Source organism: Lutjanus erythropterus, chromosome 6 (genome assembly GCF_056507025.1).
Source record: "Lutjanus erythropterus isolate fLutEry1 chromosome 6, fLutEry1.hap2, whole genome shotgun sequence".
Lineage (NCBI taxonomy): Eukaryota > Metazoa > Chordata > Actinopteri > Lutjaniformes > Lutjanidae > Lutjanus > Lutjanus erythropterus.
The window spans coordinates 29,720,666-29,744,689 of NC_139322.1; the positions used below are offsets into that span (position 1 = coordinate 29,720,666).

The following is a 24,024-nucleotide window of genomic DNA, read 5'->3' on the forward strand; positions in this document are numbered from 1 at the left end:
AGGATATTCACTGAGAAAAAATCCAACATTCCAGTATAAATAAACCAGGTGATGGTTAGAGGATCAGTTGGATTGCCAGAATTTGGCTGAACTTCAATCTACAGCACAGATCCACACACTCCCACAGTATGTGAAACTGTTGGCTGAACAGTGGGCATAAAAGCATAAAATATGTAAATCACCTGTTGTCCGAAATAGTCATATGGTCACCAAGAACCGGGGTATTCAAATGCTTGCTTGGACTTGAATTTTGAAAAAGACATGACCCTGATGTCCAGATGTGGACAGATGTGGCTGTTGCAGCACTCAGAAACGAGAGCACACATGATCAGAACTGCTGACTTGCAGACTGAGAAATGCTCCAGCTCTCAGATCTTTTGTTGTCATTGTCTCCACAACTTTAGCCCCAGTTAGGGTGGCCCAAGAAGTAAATAAGAACGTCACATTCATTATGTGAAGTGTGTGAGCTTCCAAACCAGCAGCGGGTCATCACCTGCCTGTCCATCACCCTCTTCTTCCCCTTTCTCAGCTTTCCTGCTGAGTCAATAAAGAACTCTGGTTTGTAGAGGATGGAAACAGCTCCAAAATAGAGCGTCTTAGCTTCCGCGCTGCCAAGATATGAGCTATGTGCAATCTTGAGTAGTGTGTTAAATCTGTTGACGTGAATGTGTCAGGAGCCTAGATGAAGCGGACGTCACACCCGACTGCGTCTCTCCTCACACGGAGAGGAGAGATAAATCTGCGGCTGGTTGAGATCGGAGGCAATGAATGTTTCACAGCCCATCGTACTGTATTGTCATTATTTCTTTTATCTTGTGTTTGCTTGCTACCATCTTGAGTGTCTGTGTTTCACAAGCGCACATAGCAATACATATACATACTCATGTAAGCAGGAAAACACAGCCAGACTTTCTGAAATACCTGTCACACGCAGCTCTGCTGAGAAGATACACACTCTCTTCTTCACAGACATCAATAACATCTGGTATTAACATGGCAGCTGGAGCTGTATATCTTTACTGGATAAGAACCTACTGTAACTCTACTATCTCGAGTAAGCTCCACGCAAAATGCAAGGTCCCATACAGCACTATGTTTGTCAATGGATCTGCTGGCTCCAATAGCAGATTTGCTTTTTAAAATTTGCTAAATGCAATGGAGACATTAATTAATCATTAAGATACATACAGGTGTTGTATAAGGGGTCAAACACAGATAGGTGCTTAAGGGTTTGGTAACAAAAACACACACAGGTCAAGAGAACTCATTGACTGAGACAAAGGAAATAGTTGAGGTAATACAGAGCAGCAGAAATATTTTGGTTGTCAAGTTTTCCAGAAGTAAAAGTTCTGTTTATTCTCTACATAGTTCAGTGACCATGATTTGGAGAAATTCTGAGGCTTAGGTAGCCATGAAAGAGCTGAAGCTAAAACTTAAAACCTGAAAATACATTCAGCACTTTAAAGCCATTCATGTTCAGATTCTAAGTCAATTTTTGGATGAGCTTTGGATGACACTGGTTCTGTGTGTGTCCAACTTACAAAAAACACACACAAAACAATCTTTATTTAATTTGCTGCAGTTAGATTCACACCTCTGACTGGCTTCTTTACCACAATAAATGTCGGGTTAAAAGAAGTTCATCCCAACATCCCAAGGATGTAGTAATATAAAACTTAACTTCATCCATGATAAAACATCTTACAAAAAATGATTAATAAAATATTCAAAAGATGGTAGTTAGGCTGCAGGGGTTGGGGAATAAAACAATGGTCTCCGCCTACGCTGTATATTTATCATGCAGTCGCCCCTGCAAGCTGTAATGAGGTTGAACCCTGCTTAGCTTTTTCCACAAATCTTGTTTTGTTGCTTGTGAGCTTCAGGTCCCATGGGATGGAAAAGAGGGTGTGGTTCAGATAAAGAACTGTAAAGCAGTGTGGTTAAGGTAAGAGTAATTCATAGGGGATAGGTTCAAAATGGTTGGACAAATGGGAGCAGGAAGCAGTGCTCAAAATGAAGGATGTCCCATCACCCTGGGGGGTGGGGACAATAAAAATAGCACTGGGGGTGAGCAGGTAAGCCCACCCCCTAGCCTGACAACCATGTAGGACAGCCAGTAAGGAGCCTGTGCATGACAGCACTTGGGGGGGAAAAGTTCATTTTGAGCTCTGGCAGGAAGGGCAGTCCATGGAAATGCCAGCCATGGAGCCCAAAGGGGAACCTCTCAAGTCCCAGAGGCCAAGGTCACCAGACAGAGGAACGTCCTCCACTGTAATGCTGGCTGAGGCCCATGAGTATTTTAGTATTTAGGGCCAGTTGCCATAGCAGAACTGGTGGAAAATACATAATTTCTCAATTGAAAGAATTAAAATAGATGACCTTAGAATAAACCTATAGTATAACTAAATCATGCAGGAAGCTCCAGTGTTATGATCTATTAGGGTCCACTGAATATTTTATTAAAAGGAAACTTTAAAAGGAAATGTGCAGTGTTAAAAATACTTTGGAGCCAGAGGCTATTTGTCATTATACAGAACCTGTCATTATTTGTCTTTTTCATTTGTTGCAGCAAGTCACACTGTTCTTCAGCTTGGTTCTTCCTCTTTCCTTCTCCTGTCTAAAGTCTCTCTTCTCTCCGTTCTTCTAAAACTTTCCCTCTGTCTCTCTCTCCTCTCTCTGTCTGTCTCACAAACTCTTTGCTTCCCTTCCTTTTCCTCACACATCCCCTTCTTTTTTTTAATCTCCTCTCTTTCTACTCTTCCACCCAGTTACACTTGGTTTAATGCTTTCTCGCCCTTCTCCTCTTTTTATCTGCTTCTTTCCTGATAACTCTTCTTCCACACTTTCTTTCCTCATCTGCACGTTTCCTCTCCATTTCACTCTGTTAGTTAATTCCTCGCTGCTCAGTCCATTTCCACCTTGTGCGTTTACTCCATCCTACATCCTGTTATCCCCATTTCTTTCTCTCCCTTTATCCAGCCTTCACTTCTCTCTCTTCCTCTCTTTATTCTCAGGGGCGTCCCTGACCCCATTCATTCATCTCTCTTCAAGACAGTGGATCCACTCAGCGATTACTCTACATGCTCCGCTCTCTCCTACATCCCATCCCTGTGTTTTCCAACCACTCTCACATCCACCCCCACCCCCCCCTCACTCCCCCTCCTGTTTTATCCTCACTCCCTTTCTCCCGCTCTCCTCCCTCTTTTGTCTCGCTTCAACCTATCGCCCGAGGGGAGTGATTGACAAGCAAGCGGGGGTCTTGTAAAGGGGAGTTTCTGATTGGCGGTGAGGGAGATGAAAAGGATAAAGCCTCCTGGACCTGCCCCGACTGCACTGCAAAAAAACGACTCATTGTAATTTATCTTGCGCTCTGTCTGGAGGTGCATTCACATCAAGCATGTCTGAAGTGGTGTCTGTGAAGTCAGCAGTGTTAATGTAACTCCTGTAGTTTGATCTGTGTGTCCAGGTGAAAACAATTACATCCAAAACTGACCAATGATGAAAATGGAGAAGTCTAGAAGTAGGAAGAAATTCACAAGTGCAAAAATGTAATAGTTTGGTCAACCCTGTCTCCTTGAAATCACCTATATACACAAATAATTTGCAACATAGAATACGTTTTGATGGACCATAATGCTGACTGAAATATGTTTTTTATTAACATAATGAGGGATAATGTTGAGCCAGTGGGTCACTACGGAGAAGTAAACCTCAACAGGGTGATGCAGGGTTTATTTCTGTATAGCGACCTGCTCACTCTGCATTATCCAGCTTCCTACATGGCTACCCACTTAAAAAAAATATTCTTTTAAAATGATTTTATTGCTCCTCCAGAGTCTATAATTATAACTGCATCCATAGCAACAGTTATTCATGTTATTCATAGGTCAGCTATACAGAAATAACAGACTTTAAAATACTGTAACTGTAAAGAGCACCTGTCGGATCAGACATGACGGCAGCACTTCTCCCATTACGAATTTACTTGATTTTAAAACAAATGATTATTTAAGTACGTTTATGATCTTTCCCTAACCTTAACCAAAGTGCTTTTGTGGCCAAAACTTACTAAAGTCACAATATTTCCTTAGCTTAACCAAGGTGCTCTTGTTGCAGGAGTCCTGACGTGAAACCTGGACTGTATTTTTAAAATCCTGCACTTTGTTCACCTGCCATCAACCCCAACCAGCTCCTTGTAAATCCAGTGCATTTTATGTATATATGAATGTGTTGTGTCAAATAAATGTTGTCTGGAAACATAATCCAGGCAGGGATTACACTGTCACCACAATGTAATTACGAAAACACATTTGTAATATAGTATAGACGTCATTTCTAAGAGACAGTCTTGGCAGTCCTCATCAGGTGACAAACAGAGAACTGAGCTTGTGTTCTCCATATCTCTTTGTGCTTTTTTGTGCTTTTATTTTGTGCACAAAGAATTGCCTAATTAAATTGTGTACTTTTCACATTGAACAGCTTTGCTCTGTTTTCTAACCAAGACTTAGGATTTACAACAGGTTTTATTTTGTAAAACATAAGTGAACTACAGCTTCAAAAATTCTTTGACTTTTCTTTCACAACTTAATTGGGTTACCATTCAATATTCTGTTAATAAAAGACAAAACTGCCTGCTTTAGTTTGTTGGTTACAGTCCTTGAAAGCTCTATTATAAATGAAAAATCAATCATTTATTAATATTTATATTTATTTTCTCCAGGTTTCTGACCATAAAACACCTGAATGTGGACATGTTAGTTAGTTTTGGTGTATTTCCAACATGGAGAAGTCTACAACTGTTAAACTTTTTTGAGAGAACTGTGATGCAGTTAATTAGTCCTGATGACATAACAAATTGTAGGAAGTGACCCTCAAACCAAAGGGTTTATTGGTCTGAAGAGACAGATGTTGGCATCTGGCTGCTCTGAAAGCTGAGCACAAAAAAACAGCTCAGGGACCACAGATGCAGCTACTTCTTCCTGTATCATTAAATTCTATGAACATCAAAAAAGAAGAGTATTGACAAGTGTATCACACTCCCTCACTGAAGTTTTACCAGAATTATAAACTAATGATAACTCACACCTTTTAAAAAATGTCTTGACTCTAAATAACTACTGTGGAGAAAGCCTGGGTGTCATGACAGTTTGTAGTTTATTTAAATGGTCTTTATCAGCCTACATAACATTTACTTAAACCTTTTAAACTTTGTTTACAATATCATCTAATCACAATGACAGACGCATAATAATTAAATGATACAGCTGATTAAAAGACTGTCATATCACATCACTTTTTAAGATGGTCTGTTTTTGCAGTGTGTCTGGCTGGGTACACGGTTTGGTGTCAGACGGCTGAAAACCTGTCCAAACATCGCCACCATGTGGTGAATCTGGTACACTGTGGTCAGATTACATCATCGCTCTACATGCCTTTCTGTGAATTTGTTTATTGTCTTGAGTTATGAGCAATCAAGGAGATAGACGCCCAGATGTGGTTCATACATGACAAAATATGGTCAATAAACAGCAGGAAAGGAGTGCACACGCCAACATAAGACATGCAAGTACGGCACAATAAAAAACATGCATATGAAGCCATTTGTGTGGTGCTCATATACACAATTTGTAAACAAAGGGAGAAAAAGTAGCAAACATCACTGAGAGCGTTTGCAGTGCAGCCATGCTTAATCATTGAATACTCAAAGCGAAAAAACCTCTGAGTGAATATAACTCGTGTGAACATGCAGAAACAGAAACAGCTGTGTTGTTGCTCACACAGCAGACCCCGGGAGCACATGATTTCCCAAATGAGAAAATGTGACAGTGACCTCTTTATCACCTGGCTCATGCACACACATACACACACACATACACACACACAGCACCCCTGAACATACTCCCTTTGAGACTTAACCTACCTGTCTCCAACTGCATCAGCTTGGGAACTGCATGTTTGCGTGTGTGTGTATGAGGATGAGACAGCGTGTTTTGTATCTGTCTAAATGCAACTTTCTAAGTAGGTGCATCTGAATTTGGACGTACTGTATGTTTAAAACATGCAAGATATAAACATGGGATTGAGAAGGTTACACTTGCAAACAAAAGACAAGGTCCAGTAGGATGTGCCACATTGTATCAGTCACAATAATATTGGCATAATTTTTTGTATTATTAAAAAAACATTCAGATTGTGATCATGGCAGCATTACAAGTTGTTGATAGAATAACATCACGTTGTTACACACAGAAACATCAAGCAGACCAGCTCCAGATATACAACAAACCACACTGATATATAACAAGTAAGATAAAGGAGCAATACAAAAAAACAATTTCACCTCCTCCAGCAGGAGCACCCGGTTGGGAATGAAGTCTCTTGTCATACCATCAAGAATATAATTATCCCAAGAATATGCTAAAACCTTGTGATATTATTTTAGGGCCATATCGACCACCCCTGAGGCCCTGGAATGAAATTTGTTTTATTTATTCAGTCATGAATGTCATAAAAGGAGTGTCAGGGATAATACTGTTTTGAGGTAGTTTGAGTAATCAGATTCCAATCTGTCTTCACTGCTTCTTTGATGAATCTAAACTAAACTTTTTTGAGATTGGACGGCTGTCTGATCCACCCAAGACAAGTGACAAGTGTAAATGGGGTCTCAGTCTCTCCTGAAAACGTTTAAACAGTGTTTTAACAGAGGTGTAATTCATTTGAAACAAGTCCATGAAATTAAACAAGTTCAAATTAAGTCACAAGTCTTTGTGGGTAAATTGCAATTCAAGCTGCAAGTCATTCAAGTTTGAATACTGGCCATTAAAATAGATTTTTTGTAGCAATGCTAGATGGCTCCAGGGATGACGGTCGGGCAGTTTGTCCAACACTTTGGTCCAGACTGAAATCTTTCAACATCTGTTTGATGGATTGACATGAATTTTGGCGCAGACACTTGTGATTCTCAGAAGACTTTGTTGATCCTCTGACTTCTAATCTAGCGCCACCATGAGCTTCACATTTTTGGCTTTGAGTGAAATGTCTCTACAGCTATTGGATGGATTTCCATGAACTTTGGTACAGCCATTTATGGTCTGACTCAGGATGAACTGTAAACACTTTCGAGATCTCCTGATTTTTCGCCTTGCGCCATCATCAGATTAAAAATTTAAATCTTCCCAATATTTTGTATTAATAGTGGTAATAGCAAATGTTAACACTAAAACACACTTAATACAAATGGTGAACACTGGAGAAATTATACCTGTCAAAACACTAAAGTTAGGTTAATTCTTTTGTCGGTGTTCTTGATCAAGGCACTGGTTTGGAACTGGAGTTGGTCCCTGGGTGCCAACAAAGGCTGTCCGCTGCTCCTCAGGTTGGGTTTAACGCAGAGATTGAATTTCACTGTGCATTGTACTGTGTGTGATTGTGTAAGTGACAATCAAGGTGACGCCTCTTCTTCTGTTAAACCTGAGCCTGTTTGCATGCTGACATTTGCATTTAGCTCAAAGCACAGCTGCCCCTAACTAATCCAGCCTCAAAGATCTGTCAGCATGGCTGTGGACTCTTAGTCTTGTTATATAACTGAGATCAAGTCCTGACTGGGTGTTTGGCTGTGTGAAGTCTGCTCAGTGCTGTCTTATTTATTTTTCATCGCTGCAGGATTTAACGAGGTCAAAACATGAGATTTGTTGAATTGAATGGTTTTGCTTTCATGTCTCAAGCAGGTCAGGCCTCAGAATAGTCCAAGTCAAGTCACAAGCCTTCGTTTTTGTGTAAGTCTGACTTGAGTTCAAGTCTCGAGTCTATAGCTCTTTACATGACTATTAAGGGGTCATAAGAATCTGATGGATGACCTGCTTACTAATGAGAGATGAAGCTTAATGCTGCCATTACATTACAATGTTCTACTTTTACCTGCTCACACTTTTTAAACCTACTTTTCCTCTTTATAAAGCTTTTTGTAAAGACTTTATTGTAAAAAAAAAAAAAAAAAAAAACGTGTGTGTGTGTGTGTGTGTGTGTGTGTGTGTGTGTGTGTGTGTGTGTCTGCCTGAATTTGTGAACTACATTGTCTATAACACAGACAGATCCAGCTGACTGCAGCTCATTACTGCAGGTCAGGACAGGTTGTGGGAAGGAGGAAACACATCATTAAACTGCTCTGCGCACTCGCCACATTTATTGACTGTCAGTCATCATTTAGGCCGGTAAATGTCAGAAGTTTATACCATTATTTCAAATTAAATCTAAAAGTTGACTTGTTATTCTTGATGCATGGATTTATTTTGAGATCTTACACCCTGCGATCCTCCGAAGGGCCCAGCTCCTCAGGTTGGTGTTGGATCTTGAATAAGTCAATCAATAGCTCTATGTGTGCTGTGCTGGCAGGAAGATGCATCACGACTGCGTGGGCGTGGATCATCTCTCACGCTCCTCGCCGTCTTGGAAGAAATGCTGGAAGAAGCAGCTGACAGCCAGAACAGGTGGAAGGTATCCTTTGTGTGAAAACACCATAAATCAAGAGAGTATTGTTTGCCTGTTTTTGAAAGACACAGGTTCTGTCTGCAAACACACTGACAACACAAAGACACTGAAATATAAACTTCTATACAAAAGTGCAGAAGTTTTAAGGATAGGTATTTTAACTGAGTCTGTGAGATGCTGTAGTTTTCCATTAATAAGGCAACTTGAGGAATTAATGGTGATCTACGTTTCTGAAAACTAGAAATAAGCTTGTGATTATCCACTGACATGGTTACTCTGACAAACACATACACACATGGCATTTGATACTTTTATCTATCACACTCATTCATAGACATTTCAAGCAAGATGGCACTACAACAATCATCCTCAGTATTATTTTAAGTTGCTTGTAATGATCTTTTTAATGGATAATTAAAATTTTAATTCCTTCATTGTTTAGTTGAGCTAATTGAGAATCGGGATTACTGTAGACATAAACCAATAACACTACATGCTAATTGCTGCCGGTGACCTTAACCATGGTGAAATGTTTCCACTAATAGCATTATTATTAAGGCAATCAACTGATTAGTCTGTGCTGCTCAGTTAATTAAAACAGAACCAATTATTCCTGTCATTAACTTATCATATTATTACGAATAACAACTTGTGCCTCTGACTCTTTGTTTCAACATGTAAATAAGCCCAAATATTACAGATTAAAAAGGAGCAGGTTGGTGAAGTCAGTAATAATTTACTGATCCCTCACGTGTACTATTGGGTTGCACAGGAAAGTTAAAATTTGATGGTTGCACGTGTGAGACTCAGCTGCGTGTTTGTGAGGATCAGACTGATACAGTTGTGGTCACTTGTAAAGAGCATGTATATCATGGCAGTCCTGAGTCTCCAATGATTCCTCTAACTCTTAATTTTCTATGATTGAAACACGTGCGTCTTTGTCACAGAAAACAATCATGCATTTTGGTTCTCTCATAGATTTAGTACAGGTCTTCTGGAAATATGCTGACAAAACATGCTTTTTCAAAAATATACATACAGCAAATTTCTTTCCATGTTTTTCTTTCTTTTTTCTCACTGACCCCATGCAAAGAGAAACTATACAAAAGATGAACAAAGGAAGAAAGAAAAGAGCGACAGGTACAACAAAGGACTTGCATAAGGAAGAAAATAAATAAGAGGGAAAAGAGCAGCCTGTGTACAGATCATCAATACAGTATATATCATGTTTCATAAACTCACACATTTGCATCTGCATGAGATTGCAAATTACACTGGAAGGGATGTGAATGCAGCAGAAATGCTTTGATAGTTGTTTTAATAACATGAAAGAAGAGCTGTGTTACACTATGTATAATACACAACACATAGGTCTATGTATTGGCAGTAGAGATACAAGAAGAGATCGATAACAAAAGCAGGGAGGACTTTCTACAAGGACAAAATACAACATGTGTACATGTGTATCCATATAGGGTCTCATTTATAAAATACATATATAACCATTTCATTAAAGCAAATAACATCCACATCATCTACAGGATTCACACCCTGGTATTTTAGCTTGTGACGAACTGCAGAAATGTGATCTAGCCCACCAAGTTTGGAAATAAACTCAGTTTCTCAAGAAGCACATCTTTGGCTTGTAATCAGACATTAATCAGTGCCTTCTCTTTTTATAATGAAGTCCAAACAAAGGAAGGAAGGGATGATAAGCAGAAGTGAGGAAAGGAAACAGCAAGTCAGGAATCAAGCAAGAGGAAGGACTGTGAACCGAGAAAAAGGGCAACGACAAATGCCACGTCACATTACCAGGGTTGTATCTGCAGTGATGGATCACTGTTACCAGAATGTACTGTATATCCATGCAGTGTGGAGGTTATTATTGGATCTATGATGGCCTGGGGGCAGTGTAGTGAAGTGTGAGCGGATTTTTCTATAGAATAACAGCATCATGGAATGTATATCTTTCTTGAAGCCAGAGACAAACACACAGCGAGAAGGTCTGTCACGGTTATTTTAATTCTACAGACGGGAAAGACACAGAAACTGGAGGTGGACAGATGTGTAGGAGAAAGTTTGACAGTGTTCTTTACATTCAGATGGAGGAATATACTTAAGGGTCAGAAGCATATGTAGAGATTGTCCAGGACAGGAAGGAGCAGTAAATGTTTATGCACAGCTGCTAGCCTTATTTTTTTCTCTATTGATGACTTAATCATTTATCTTTTTAAAAATCATTATTCAGGGTTTCCACACCTTAAAAGTCTAAAATCCAATCATCTAAATCTGAATTTAGCCCTTAAAATGTCTTAAATATGATTTTGACAAGTATTACAAATTTACTGGCCCATGCAGTTCATGTGTTTTTGGGAAAATGTAGTATTGATCACGGTGTAACAGCTACAAGACCAAACCAAGATGGAACCATTAATAACCACCAATGCAAACTATGCAGCCCGGGTGTTCTGGACTTTGCAGGCAGTAGCTGAACATCAGTCACATGTGAATAAAATCATTTACTTTGCCAAGTAATTCTGGGGCTCTGAATTTCCTTCATATGCTTTATGCTCTTTTGCCAGTATGGATGTGAAATCGGCATTAACTTGCAGTCATAGTGAGCTTGAAAATCCTTACATTTAATTTGTTGAAACCTGCAGACACCATTGTTTTTTGACTCTTCTCTTCGGAGTATTTGAATCATCTTGTAGCTGTTTGATTTTCACCTTCATAACGGGATTTTTTGTAATGTCAATGAAGAAAGTTGATGGTAAGTACTTCCGAAACCAGAGGCACTAAAATTCGGACAGGCAAGCTTAATAAGCTCTGTATATGAGAATATATTACTGTACAGAATAAAGGCATATATGGGCTCTGAGCAGAGATATGGGAGTTAGGGAGAACAGACTGAGAGATGGGAGGAGAAGGTCAGAGATGTTGAAGCCTGAGGGTGAAAACATGGCAGCAAGAGGAACACACTCATGACTAACGTGAACATACTGTATATGTTATATACAGAACATCTGTTTACAGTATAAGGAAGGAGAAAATATAAGTCCCTCCCTCTGCATCTCCTCTGCTTTAATACTGTGGTAATTACGGCAGTGGTTATCAAGACAGTCAATGTAAATAAATCAGTATGTTATAAACATCATATTCCCTTTTTATAGGAAATAAAATGTAAAAAACAAAAGTTTTAAAAATAATTCATAGAGCATTCAGAGACAAGCAACATTTAAAGGGATCAAACAACATTTCATGCAGTGTGAAGTGAGTTTTGATATTTGTTATTTGTGTACATTTTGTTCTTACATGAGATATTCACGTTATAAAACACCAAATTACAAAATAATGTGAAGCACAAAGTTAAAATAAAACAAGCTATGGCACATTTTAACAGACAGGTGCATCACATTTTAGGTCATTATTTTCCCATAACAAAATTTATAAATAACACTTTTGGCATAAAACTCTTCATATATATTATTTTCATGCCATTTCATGCATTTCCTAACGTTATGGCATGGTGCCCTAAATACTGCTCATGTACGGTTTCTGTCAATAACTTATGAACACCTGGAACATCTGGTACAAGTTGGTTGATACTGAACATTTGTGATTTGTCAAGCAGGACAACTGTGGCTAATCAGAGGGCGCTGGATAATAATATGAACACAGCAATTAAGACTTATATGCAGAATATATATTCTGTACAGATCTCTTTTTTAACTGACAATAAATATTTCTATGGTGTTGACAAATACATGGTGGGTAACATACATTAACGGGACCTTAATGTTAAAAGAAAAAAAAAGTCTTCAGGCAGTGACTAAGACAACCGTGTTTCAAACAACTTTAGTAACATTAAGTAGTGGGGTGCTGTAATTATAATGAGGCAATAAGGTTTAGGGGTTGACTCAACTACTGGTGGGACTTTGGCACCAAAATTATAGAAAATGTCTCAGGTGTCTGGTTGGGTCAAACATCATGCAAATACATCATATGATTAAATTTAATATTACTACCCTATTAGTGGAACTTGAAGGGAAATAGCATCCCATCTTCGCACACACACTGAGATTTTGACCATTTAGTTGTTGAAATTCTGATGCCTGGTATACTTAGGGGAGGGAAATCTCCACCCCGCCCTAATCCTCTTTTAAAGGATTAGTAACACATTTTGGGAACTTATTCACTTTTTTACCATGAGTTAGAAGATGAGATTGATACCACTCTCGTATATGCACAGTAAATATTAGTGTTGCACTCATACAGCTAGAACTCTAATGAGATAGATCTCAGATTAGCAGATTAAGACCACTCTGTAGATTGCAGGTTAACAGAATTACAAATTCAGCTAAATAATAAAGAATAAACAATGAAAAAAACACACCCTTTAAGCACTTTAACCCTTCTTTAAAACGTGACATATATTAACTATTTCTGAAATATTGTATGGTGTTAATCAACCCTCATGACTGCTTGAGAATGTATTTATCTTTTAACCCTCATCGCAACTTTTAACATCATGACAGACCATGAATTTACTGTATTTTAACTTGTAGGAGATTATTAGTGTATTATTTATTTTTAACTTGTCACGTGAGCAGTTTGTTAGCTTAGCTTAGTATATAGACTAGACCGGAGCCTGGCTCTGTCCAAAGGCAACAAAATCCACATATTAGCACATCTAAAGCTCATTAATTAACACACTGATTCTTGCTTGTTTAATACCAACAAAAAACAAAATGTAAAAAAAAAAAAAAAAATGTCAGTCTTTTAAGGCGGGGTTATGTGCCAGACCATAAATTACTTAGAGTCTCTGGGCAAATGGTGCCAGTAAATAAAGTCACTTTACACTTTAACACTTGCACAAGTAGAACATATATGCAAGTGTTTTAAACATTGTTAAATCTGCTAAAAGTAGGCAACCGACTCCTTTTCCATTGCCAGTAGACAAGTTTGAGACTCAACGATTTGTGCAGGAGACCAGAGAGAGAGAGAGGTGTTATTAAAAGTGAGTTTTAGAAGTCCTAGTAGGTGGCTTTTGTTACCTTTGGACAGAGCCAGGCAAGCCGTTTCCATCTGACTCCAGTCTTTATGCTTAGCTAAGCTAATGAGCTGCTTGCGGTAGCTTCCTTTACGGTGCAAACATCAGAGTGGTATCAATCTCCTATAACTCTCAGTAAGAAGAGCTGAGAGAGAGTTGAAGGTGACAGTGTTTCTTTGCTGGAAACATTTTCATTGCTAAATGAAAAGTGTATGTGATGAAGCTACAATTGTAAAACGTAAGTGTGTTTGTGTGAGACGGGTGGGGAGGTAGGGCTAACAGTGATCACAGGACGAGAGGACAACGTTGAGGCTATAGCTGCCTGATGGGGGGAAGGTTCAGGGTGTCCAGAGCACTGTGGTAGAGCTCTCTCAACGCTCTTAACAGATACAGACGACAAAACATCTGGTTGAAGAGATGAGGCAACGGCTCCTGGAACAAATAATAATAAAATATATGTTTTCAGACATTCATCCACAGAGACTCACTGTAGGATTTAACTTCTGCTTATAATTCATTACATGTATTACATACAGCACAACACCTACTTTATCTATGCTGTATGAACATATATGAATATACACAGTAAACAGATCCTCACCCCCAGCACATGGACTCTGTTGTAGTACGAGCTGAAGTCTTTACTGAGAGACACGAGAAATTTACAGATCTGAGGAACACAAACATGTACACGAGTTAGATAAACATCTTAACTCTGGATCGATACCCATCTTTTTAAGTTGCCTATTGATCAATAATCAGTTCATCTTAATCCTCTGACCTGTTCAGTCTTAATATTGACTCTTGCTCCTCCCCCTTCGCAGTCTAGTGCTTGTCCTGATTGGTCCAGCAGCTCGGAGAACGGAATGAGGTAATTGAACAGGAGAAGCCACTCGCCCTGTCATACAAAACACACAGACGGCATGATGGGATTGACAGTAAGATGTTGCTGTGAGGAGTTATGAAGTGGACAGAACAGAGCATAGAGGAGAATAAAGTGATACCTCTTCTTTCAGAGCAGAGAAGTCTAGCTGGGAGGCCTCAGGGATTTCTGGGTATAAACCTGCACATAAACAATCAGGACATGAAGTTGTCTCATGATATATAAAAGAGAAATCTTTGCAGAATTGTACCAGGTTGCTTTTTTAAACGACTGCACAATTTTAGACACACTCAGATGGCTCGCTCTAGATATAAGACGTCAATTTCACTGCTATAAATTTATTTTTAAATGCATTTAATCTAACTATTCTTCTTGTCTAAGGGAAGGGTTCTGGTGTCTCCCTGGTACGTCCCTAAAACAACTTGTTTTAATAAATCTGTTTTATGCTGGAGGGATGACTTATTTATCTAAGTCATTTTTGAAGCATAAATGCAATCGCCATAAGTAAATAGCTAATGTTAGGCTATAAACAAAGTACACTATGGTCGCACGACTTCACATCATCCCCACTAAGTGACTAGTGTTTGGTATGATTACATTTAATGTCCCCAACAATTTCTATTGTCTCAGTCAGCCACTTGTTTGCAGCTTTTTTTTCAGACATGTAAAAGCTTGATGAGCGGGATATTTACTGACATATTTTATGTCGCAGAGCAAAACGTGCAAATATTTTAAACTTGTGTTAAGCACAGATCCTATTTCAGGCATTTAACCAAAAGCCAATTAAAAAAAAAAAAAAAACATCAACCTTGATACAAAGGAACCATACGTGCAAATATGCGTACTCATTCCTGGGTTTTGGGACTTCCTTCCTTCTCTCCCGAAGTACTCTATAAAATACTTAAAAATAAAACTTTGCCTGTAAACTAGGTTGGCCCCTCATTGAACAATATTGTAAAAGAACCTGGTACACTGAGGCCCCTCTCTGACCACTGCCATACGCTATTAGGCTGGAGATCTACTTGCTTTTAACTTTTGGGTTTTGTGTTGCATCCTCAGAAATTAACATCACACATATGCAAAAGTGTGGTTAAAGGCATATATATCTCCAGACTTATTTTTAATTTAGGCTCAGAATATCTGATATAGCCCCTCTGCAAGTCTTGAATAGAAATGTAATCTTTTCTATATTAAATTTTCAGGATGTCTTTCACAGTGATGAACAGCCTGTTACTATTTAGTTTATGACAAAGTGACAACAGCTATGTAGAAAATTGTCCCCTTATTAAGTAGACACTCAATAGTTTACTCTATAGTGAGCAGTAAATTGACATTTCAGGCATTACTTATGATCATTTTCTATTTCTCAGGCGATCATATTCAATTACCTGCATTGATTTTGATTTTTATGATAATCCTCAATGGGACACTTTTACATGAATTAAATCGGCAGTAGGATATGACACTGGAGCTGAACCTTCAAAATTGTTTGCCGTCACTGCTTCTTTTCAACTGAGACATGGATTTTCTCTGCACATTCAGTTTCTCTTTGTCTTCCGTTCTGAGATTAAGGGAATACTGCCAGGCAACAGAGTTTCTGTTTTTTTGGAACGTTGTTTATCTGAGAAATGAGGCGGGAAACTCACCCTTCTCCACTCCTCTCTCGTAGCTGTCGAACAGAGTGTGCAGTCTGGCACAGTTATACATCACAAACACTCCTCCTCTGGGCCCTTTGGTGGACACGCCCCCTTCCCTCTGGACATCCAGCGTCACCTAAACAGACAGCCGTCAATCATTCTGACTCTACTGTCAAACTGACATCAATTTCTGATTGAACTGACAAGCTCGTGAAGTCACACACAGTCGTTATTAATTATTTAATGGCACATCAGAACCTGCATGACACATTCATCCGCTGCGATAATGACTCACAGGACTGGTGTGGACTGTTGACAGCAGCTCAAATCTGACAGTAGCAGAGGTCATGACCCTGATGATGTCATCCCATGTTTGACCTAGAAGGGGAGGAGGAGGAAGAAGAGGAGGTATTTCACTCCAGTTAACTCACTTTATCTGTCGTAAATACCATCAGTCAATTTTAGTAACAAGGAGCCAATGATTAAGAATGAGCATCCACATGAATACACACACTCTGCTTCACTGTATGCGCACACACACCTTCGACTTGATCTCCATACTTCATCTCTGAGGCCTCCTTCATCTGACCTCTTCTCAGCCTGGAGGGGAAGAGGAGGAGAGAAACAACAGAAGCCACATTTACACAGAGAGCGGCGCTAAAAATACACAGTGATAACACAGACATGAGGAAAAGCACCATCAACGCCCACTAGCGTTGTTTTAGTTTAGTTTAATTAGAAATGCAATTTTACAGTGCAGAGAGGATCCTAGTGAGAGTGTCTTTTCTGATAATTAACATCTGTCTGTTAAAGAGCTGGGCGGGGCTAGGGGGCAGAGGAGAGAGAGAGAGAAGGGAGAGAGACTGGGAAAACATGGAGACAGAAGAAGATAGAAATGTAAAGACAAAAAACAAGAGAGGATGTGAGGACAAGAGACAAGGAGAGGCTCATGCAAAGAAAGTGATGTGTCTGTCTTACTGCAGGTACTGTGCAGCAGTGAGGTGAGAACCAGGAGTCTTCACAGGCCCACACACCAGATGCCTCTGCAGACACACACAACAGAACAGGTAAAAATAGGAACACAATGCAATGCATGATCGTTCGTGTGTGTGTGTGTGTGTGTGTGTGCTTACCTGTGTATGTGTCGCTCCACTGGCTCTCCACAACACTGCTATCTGCTGCTGGCGGAACTCATCCTGACACGAAGTCACATGTAACGCTGTTGCCATGGCTACCTATGAAAGAGGCAGCAAGGATATACAAATAAATGTTTTTTTGTTTGTTATTTTGAAAGAGAAAGAAAGGAAATTGTCAATCTGTGTTTGCATATTCATGTGTGTGTGTGTGCGTGTGTGTGTGTGTGTGTGCGTCTTACTGTGCAGTCGGCCGTGGCTAGGTCCAGTTGTGCCAGGTGGGAAACACTGTCTCTGTGAACTGAAACGGATACACATAATGTCTTACCAGTAAATATACAGTACCACCTATCTGTTATCCCACACATAGTCTTTTTTCTTACATAAAGGTGTGGGAACATGTGCAATGCTGCCAATTTATTGAAGGAAGAGTTCGGCATATTATTGGCTTTCTTGCAGAGGGTTAGGAGACACCACTGATATCTGTCCATTAACAGTTCCCTGTGGAGACTGACATCTTGAAACGCTATGAAACTGTGCTGTTAAGAGTGGATTACTGTTTTGTGCACTTGCATGCCAATGACACGTTTAAACCATCCAGCCAATGGTTTCACACTATTCCACAGAGCAGTAGGCGGTGGTAACGCTCCAAGATACACAGAAACACACCAACCAATGAAAAGAAGAATTCTAGCCAGTCAGCATGGATGTAAACAATGCAGGGCAAAAACTTCCAAGACAAAGTGACATGTTTGTGAGATCTCAAGGATACAAACAATGCCCTTTGATGAGTATCACTGAATGTAGACATCACTTTTGCTTCTTTTGCTTGCTTGCTCACCTTTGAACGTTGTGTAAAGCAACAATAAATGTGTGCTCTCATCATTCGTGGGACTATTCTTTTTTTACGTTTTAAAACTGGTCACCATTCACTACAATTGTACTGGATTGGGCTGCAACACTGTTTTCTTCACATCAGCACATGGATGAGTAGATTGAGTGAAATTTCATTTTTGGGTGAACTATCACTGTAACAGTGTCACTGGAATCATAGCTCCAGCATGTCACCGAGCCATGTTACTGAATACAGACATCATGAACAACAGTTTACTGATCTAACTGCACAATTCAGTACGACATAGTTCACAGTCTTCTCACATGTTTTCCGCAACTATTTTCTGACATGTATAATGTGTTTAGAAGAAAAAAAAACACAGATTTTATATGTATACTGAGCTGGAACGAAGGCTGTTAGCTTAGCATGAAGAGTAATTCTCCTCATTGGTTAAAAAAAAAAAAAACTAATTCATTAATTGACACATTGTGGCTCATTTAATCCAGACACAAACAGAAATATAAACTGAAATATTGTGGTTTTACATGGAGTTCTGTACTGTCACTGTTTCTTGTCCTGGACAGTGACCTCCTAGAGTCTCTGCTGGTTGCCTGGCAACCTCATGGACAAGACAAGGCTCAAGGAAGTTACTGGCCAGGCCAGGAAATAATTCAAACTCCTTGTGAAACCACACCCTGTGAATCCGGTATTTTTTTTTTTTTTAACTAACCAGTAAATTGTGTCTGTACAGATATGTTGCTGCTGAATTTCTGAAATGCCAATTTCAACACTTTGAGCACACCAGACTCCACTGTTTTGGGGTAGCAAGAAGAAACTCTCAGAAACCCATATCTCAAAACCTCTGCACATGAAGCTAAAATCTGCATGGTTAGATGCCACTGATAAGAGGTACTGCAAGTGAGAAATATTTTGCCTGTGATTTGGGTGAAATGAACTTTTATATTATTTCAACTTTGGTTAGACATGAATAAAGAAAGGAATGTGAAACTAGAAGAAGGAGAGAAATGATGGAGGGAACAGACCACAGCTCAATGGCGACATCTCAGACATACTGTATGGATGTTAAACATTAGAGTTTTACATAAAAGTGGTATTTGTACCATCTGCTGTCTTCACCATACAGACTGACAGCAGTGCAGCACAAACACATCTTATAACATAAAATCAATGTTAACTGCAGGGAAAAGGGACAAACACTGGATCCTCAAAATTAACACACAACAAAACAAGCCCTCTTTGTCATCTCACCTGTGCAGGTACCGAGGCTGGGGTCATATCCCAGTAGCCCCTCCTCCTGGAACACTCTCTTCAGGTTGACCCTGAGTGCTCCCTCGTTCTCCCCCTCCTCCACCTTCCTCCCTCCTCCTCCTCCTCCTCCTCCTCCTCCTCCTCCGCTGGTTCTCCTCCCTCTCTCTGTTTCCCTCTCTCTGTATGAGGAGTTCTCCAGAGCCTCCTGAATCTTCTCCTCCCGCTCCTTGTTGGTCCAGTTGGCCGGGGCTGCCGGCCAATCGATGCCCAGAGCTCGAAGAAAGGTGATCATGTCGCTGTCTTCAGGAAGCGTAGGGCAATAGGACACTGTAAATCTGAGGCAGATTCATAAGTCAATTATCTGTCAGTTACTTATTCAATTAACTGATTAATGATTTAGTCATTAATCTTCACATCTTCATTTCACACCTTTAAATCTTCACATTTTACAAGCAGAAATACCCAATGTTTCACATTTATACTTATAAATTAGTTAAACAATTGCATTTTTTCAGCAGCTGATAGTTTTAACACTATATTGATTGTTAAATATGTAAAAGAGAAAGATTATGTCATGCTGGAATTGACCTACAGACTCACCCCTGTCTTCTCAACAGCGCCCCCATGTGGTCGGCCAACAGAACAGTCCTCAGCTGGCCAAGAGTGAGTGAATCGGGAGTGGGTGTGTTGGGTTTAGGATGCAGCGCAGGGCAGTTGAACACCACACAGCCTTGTCTCTGTTTTGAGGGTTTCAGGTACTCTGCGGCTCCACCTGCCAGGACGGCCCTGAAGGCTGCGGGTCGATCCACCCTCACCCTCAACCCCTCACACATTACCTCCCCACCAGCTACAGGGAGAATCCCACTGCCACGGAGAGACAGGACCCTGGACATCACCGCTGGAGGGACCTGGGTGGATAGAGGGAGTGATTGGAGACTTATATATTGTACATTCATGCATGAACAAAAGTATATGCAAAGCAATACTATTACTGTAGTATTTTGAGGTTGTTTCTTTATATGTCATATAATACTTTTAGCTTAAAATTGCAGTAAACATCAGTGATTGAGGAAATATTCAGATCCTTTATTTAAGTCGAAGTACTAATGTGACACTGTAAAAATACTCTAAGTACAACTCCTGGTTTGAGAATTTTACTTGAATGTGTAAGTATAATCAGGAAAAAGTAATTAAAATGTTAAAAGTCTTCACATTACAGTGAAGGTGGATCATGAAATGTTTTTACATGAAAACTGATGTATTATAGTTCTCAATTACGTTTCTATCAATTGATGAATTAATGAAGCAACTAATGGTTTCAATTGTACTTGGATGAACTATTAGGCAGTTACATTTATAACAAAACAACATATCTTATATCCTCTTTTTGTGTGTAAAAATCGAATCTTAATTTGTGAAGTAAATAGTAATTAAAGCTATCAGATAAGCATAGTGGAGTAAAAAGTACAATATTTCCCTCTGAGATGTAATGGAATAGAATAGAACAGAATGTGGCATGAAAAGAAAATACTTGGGTAAAGTACAAGTATTTAAAATTTGCACTTATGTACAGTATTTGAAAAATGTGCTTACAATCCACCACTGGTAAACATGTTTGGTGGGTTTTTTTTTAGCTCCTAATATAGTCATGTCTGGAAAATTTGCAGATGCATTTGTACAAAAATCATGCTTATCATTGTCTGTGGAGAAATATCAGATGTTGGTTTCTGCTTCAAAACCCCATATGCGTACATCTGTAGTGCGTGAAAGTCTGCTACATGAAAAAAAAACACTCCTTAGCATCCTCCTACACATGGATACATGAACACGCCCACAGATGCAATGTGCCAGATGCGGGTGTGTGGATGAAAGATGCATGTAAGATGGCTTACAGTCAAGTTGATAGCGTCGTGTTGTATATGCCACATCAGGGACCTTTGTATATTTTGGGACATCCCAGTTACTACAGCTAGCTTTGCGCTTGTGGCTCGCAGCTGTGCGTGTCTGTCTGACCCATATTGCGCTACCACTCATGGGTTAATAATTAGTGCTGCAGGCTGATAGTGTCTGGTCGATCATGATGGGGCCAAGTCAACGACCACCGAGCTTATAAAGATAGTTCAGTATCATTCAAACATATTCATGATTTTGAGGTTTTACTGTGACAATTTCAGGCAGTTGGACTCAGCTGAGCTTTATAAAGCAGATTGTCCCCGTCCTCGGTTCCTATTGGCCAAGTCACGTTCGAACCAGTTTAAAACACCTTACGCCCACTTAAATATTACTCCGCTAAACAAAATCAGTCGCACCTCAGCAAACACCTGCAGCGCTCAGGGAACTATAGTGCTTAGCGGAAGAATAAAATGTAGACTTTCATAGCAGTTTTCCGTCTGACCCAGCTATGTGTAAAAGCACATGTATCCCTAGCTAGCGTTAACGTTGCAGTCAAATATGAGTGTCCAGCGAAGATTCACCTTTCTAAAAGGAGCTTTTAGGCAGCTAACTGAAAATGTAAGCATACAAAACAGCACGAAATTAGCACTAGCCACATTAAAATGCTGCCAAACCCAACAGGTACCAGCCAAACCAACCTGTCCGTCTGCATACAGCGTGTTAAGCATCGTGGTCGGTGACAAGAAGTCCCTGTTTCGCAGATTTTTAGCGCTGCTCTCCTTGAACCATAGCTTCTCCGGTTCTGGGAATATCCTGTCACCGTTTTCTCGTCTCAAATGGGGGACATTGTCACGCTTCCCCCGCAGTGCGGAGCTCAACGCCCGGACGGTCGGCGTGATCCGGAGGGGTGAAGACTCCTCGATATTCTCCATCACCACCACAACACACACACAGGTAAGCTCAGTACCAGCTAACAGCACATCCACACCCTGCTCACATCCTCTGTTAAAACGCCGTCACACTGGTTGTTGCTGATGCAGGTTGTGCTAAGCGTCAACACGACCGAATACACGCCAGTTTCCAGCCACACGGCTAATCACTGGTCGATGTCAGATAGGAACTGCATCGGCTGTTTTTTTTTTCCATGGCGGAACTAGTGAATTGTAGTTCGTGTTTCTTCCGAGGTGAATTTCCGTGTAGGACCACTCTTTAATTGCGCCATCCAGTGTGTGGTAGAGAAACTGCAATCTAAACTTGGCACTGTATGGCCAAAAGTATGTCCAAAAGTGGATTTGTGTGTGTATGTTTAACTAATATTTACTTCCTGTCCTGTGCAGCAGATGTCTAATGGAAAAGTTGTTCTTCTTCTATTGTTAGCCTGATTATGTTGACAATCTGGAGAACAACAGTGCTATTATATTCTGGTCATTAAATACACTGAGGCACGTTGGAGTTAATCATCTCCAAGAGTCTTAACATCTCTTTCTGAACATCCCTTTGTTTTATTTGAGATGACCATCTCTGTGCACACAGATGTTCAATCAATCTTTTGTGATCACATTTCCAGTTACCAATAAAAACAAAAGTTAATCATAAGTCAGACTTTCTCTTCCACGCCTTCCATGCCTTCTCTCAAGTCTCTCTGGAGGCCCCCTGGCCTTAGCTGTGAAACAAGGGGGCCATGTGTAACTCTTGCTTTACAAATCCATGCGCACGGATTCATAATCCAGACCATTACAGATTTACACATGGGTCATTTTTTACTTCACTGACCCAATCAGCAGAAAGCAACCATTTTGATAATAAATCATTTAAGTCATTTTTAAAGCAACCAAGTCCACTAATTCCAGCTTCTCAAATATGATTATTTGCTTCTTTGGTAGTAAACTGTAACCGTGGGTTTTTGGACTGTTTGGACTAAACATGTAGAGTGAATATGTCAACATGGGCTTTAGGAAATTGTGTTGAACATTTTTTACCTCTTTCTGACATCTTATAGACCAAACTATTGCTTGTCTGATTAATCAAAAGTGAAAAAAATTGTTAGTTGCAGATGTTTCACCCTCACTGTGCAGAACAACTCGTGCAGAGTTTGGTACTAGAAGGCTGTTCTTAAATTCATCTGTTTAAGGAGAGAGTTTTTCTGCACTCAATTTAAATCTGATTTTAAGACAAGAATAACCTTGTGACATCAAAACTAGTGTGGGAGCCCATCATGGCTCGATATCCAACTAACACAAGTGTGATGTAGGAAACTGAATCCTCCAGGTCACATAGACTGAGACACATCGGACACAACTTGTGACCAGCAGTTAATAAACTATAGTATTTACATTTTAAAAGTTATTTATTGGTGTTTATTGGCTTATAGGTTTAAATTTTCAAGATTTTCAAGTAAAAGAACACATGTGATACGCTTGCTGTCTACAGGGCTTTTAACAGATGATAACATATATCAAATTGCTGGACTTAAACTTAAGTCAGTTATAACAAAAACATACCTCAAGTTTCTTTTCCTCTTGTTAGAACGCTTAATCAAAGTAATTAACAAGTGCTGCCTAACATTAAAAATAGTCCTACAGGAGCAAGTGAATCATTGTCTTTTAGAAATTAGATTGCATAGATGTATGAATTGAGATCGTGATTATTTTTTTTTTCACGATTAATTGTACAGCCCTACATAGTAAGTGACCTTTAGTAAATGTCTAGATCACAGATGCATGACTTTATAGTATATCTTTGGTTTGGATTGGTAACCCTAGATTTGCAAAACTCTTCAAGAAAGATAATGGTTTGGGTTAAAATGATCATAATATTTTATTTAAAGTTTTTTTTTT

The 24,024-nt window shown here is 39.6% G+C and overlaps 1 protein-coding gene across 1 annotated transcript; it reads right to left on the reverse strand.

Annotated features, from left to right (window-relative positions):
• Positions 1-13,265: 13,265 nt before the first annotated feature.
• dalrd3 (DALR anticodon binding domain containing 3) lies at positions 13,266-22,359 on the reverse strand. The gene is made up of 13 exons (XM_084721596.1): positions 21,886-22,359; positions 19,895-20,202; positions 19,295-19,629; positions 17,433-17,491; positions 17,191-17,292; positions 17,036-17,100; positions 16,599-16,657; positions 16,353-16,435; positions 16,067-16,193; positions 14,542-14,600; positions 14,319-14,435; positions 14,139-14,207; positions 13,266-13,969 (listed from the first exon to the last, which is right to left on the reverse strand). Exons 1-13 carry the CDS (start codon positions 22,117-22,119, stop codon positions 13,850-13,852), a joined length of 1,737 nt encoding a protein of 578 aa, XP_084577722.1. The 5' UTR covers positions 22,120-22,359; the 3' UTR covers positions 13,266-13,849.
• Between the last annotated feature and the right edge of the window lie 1,665 nt (positions 22,360-24,024).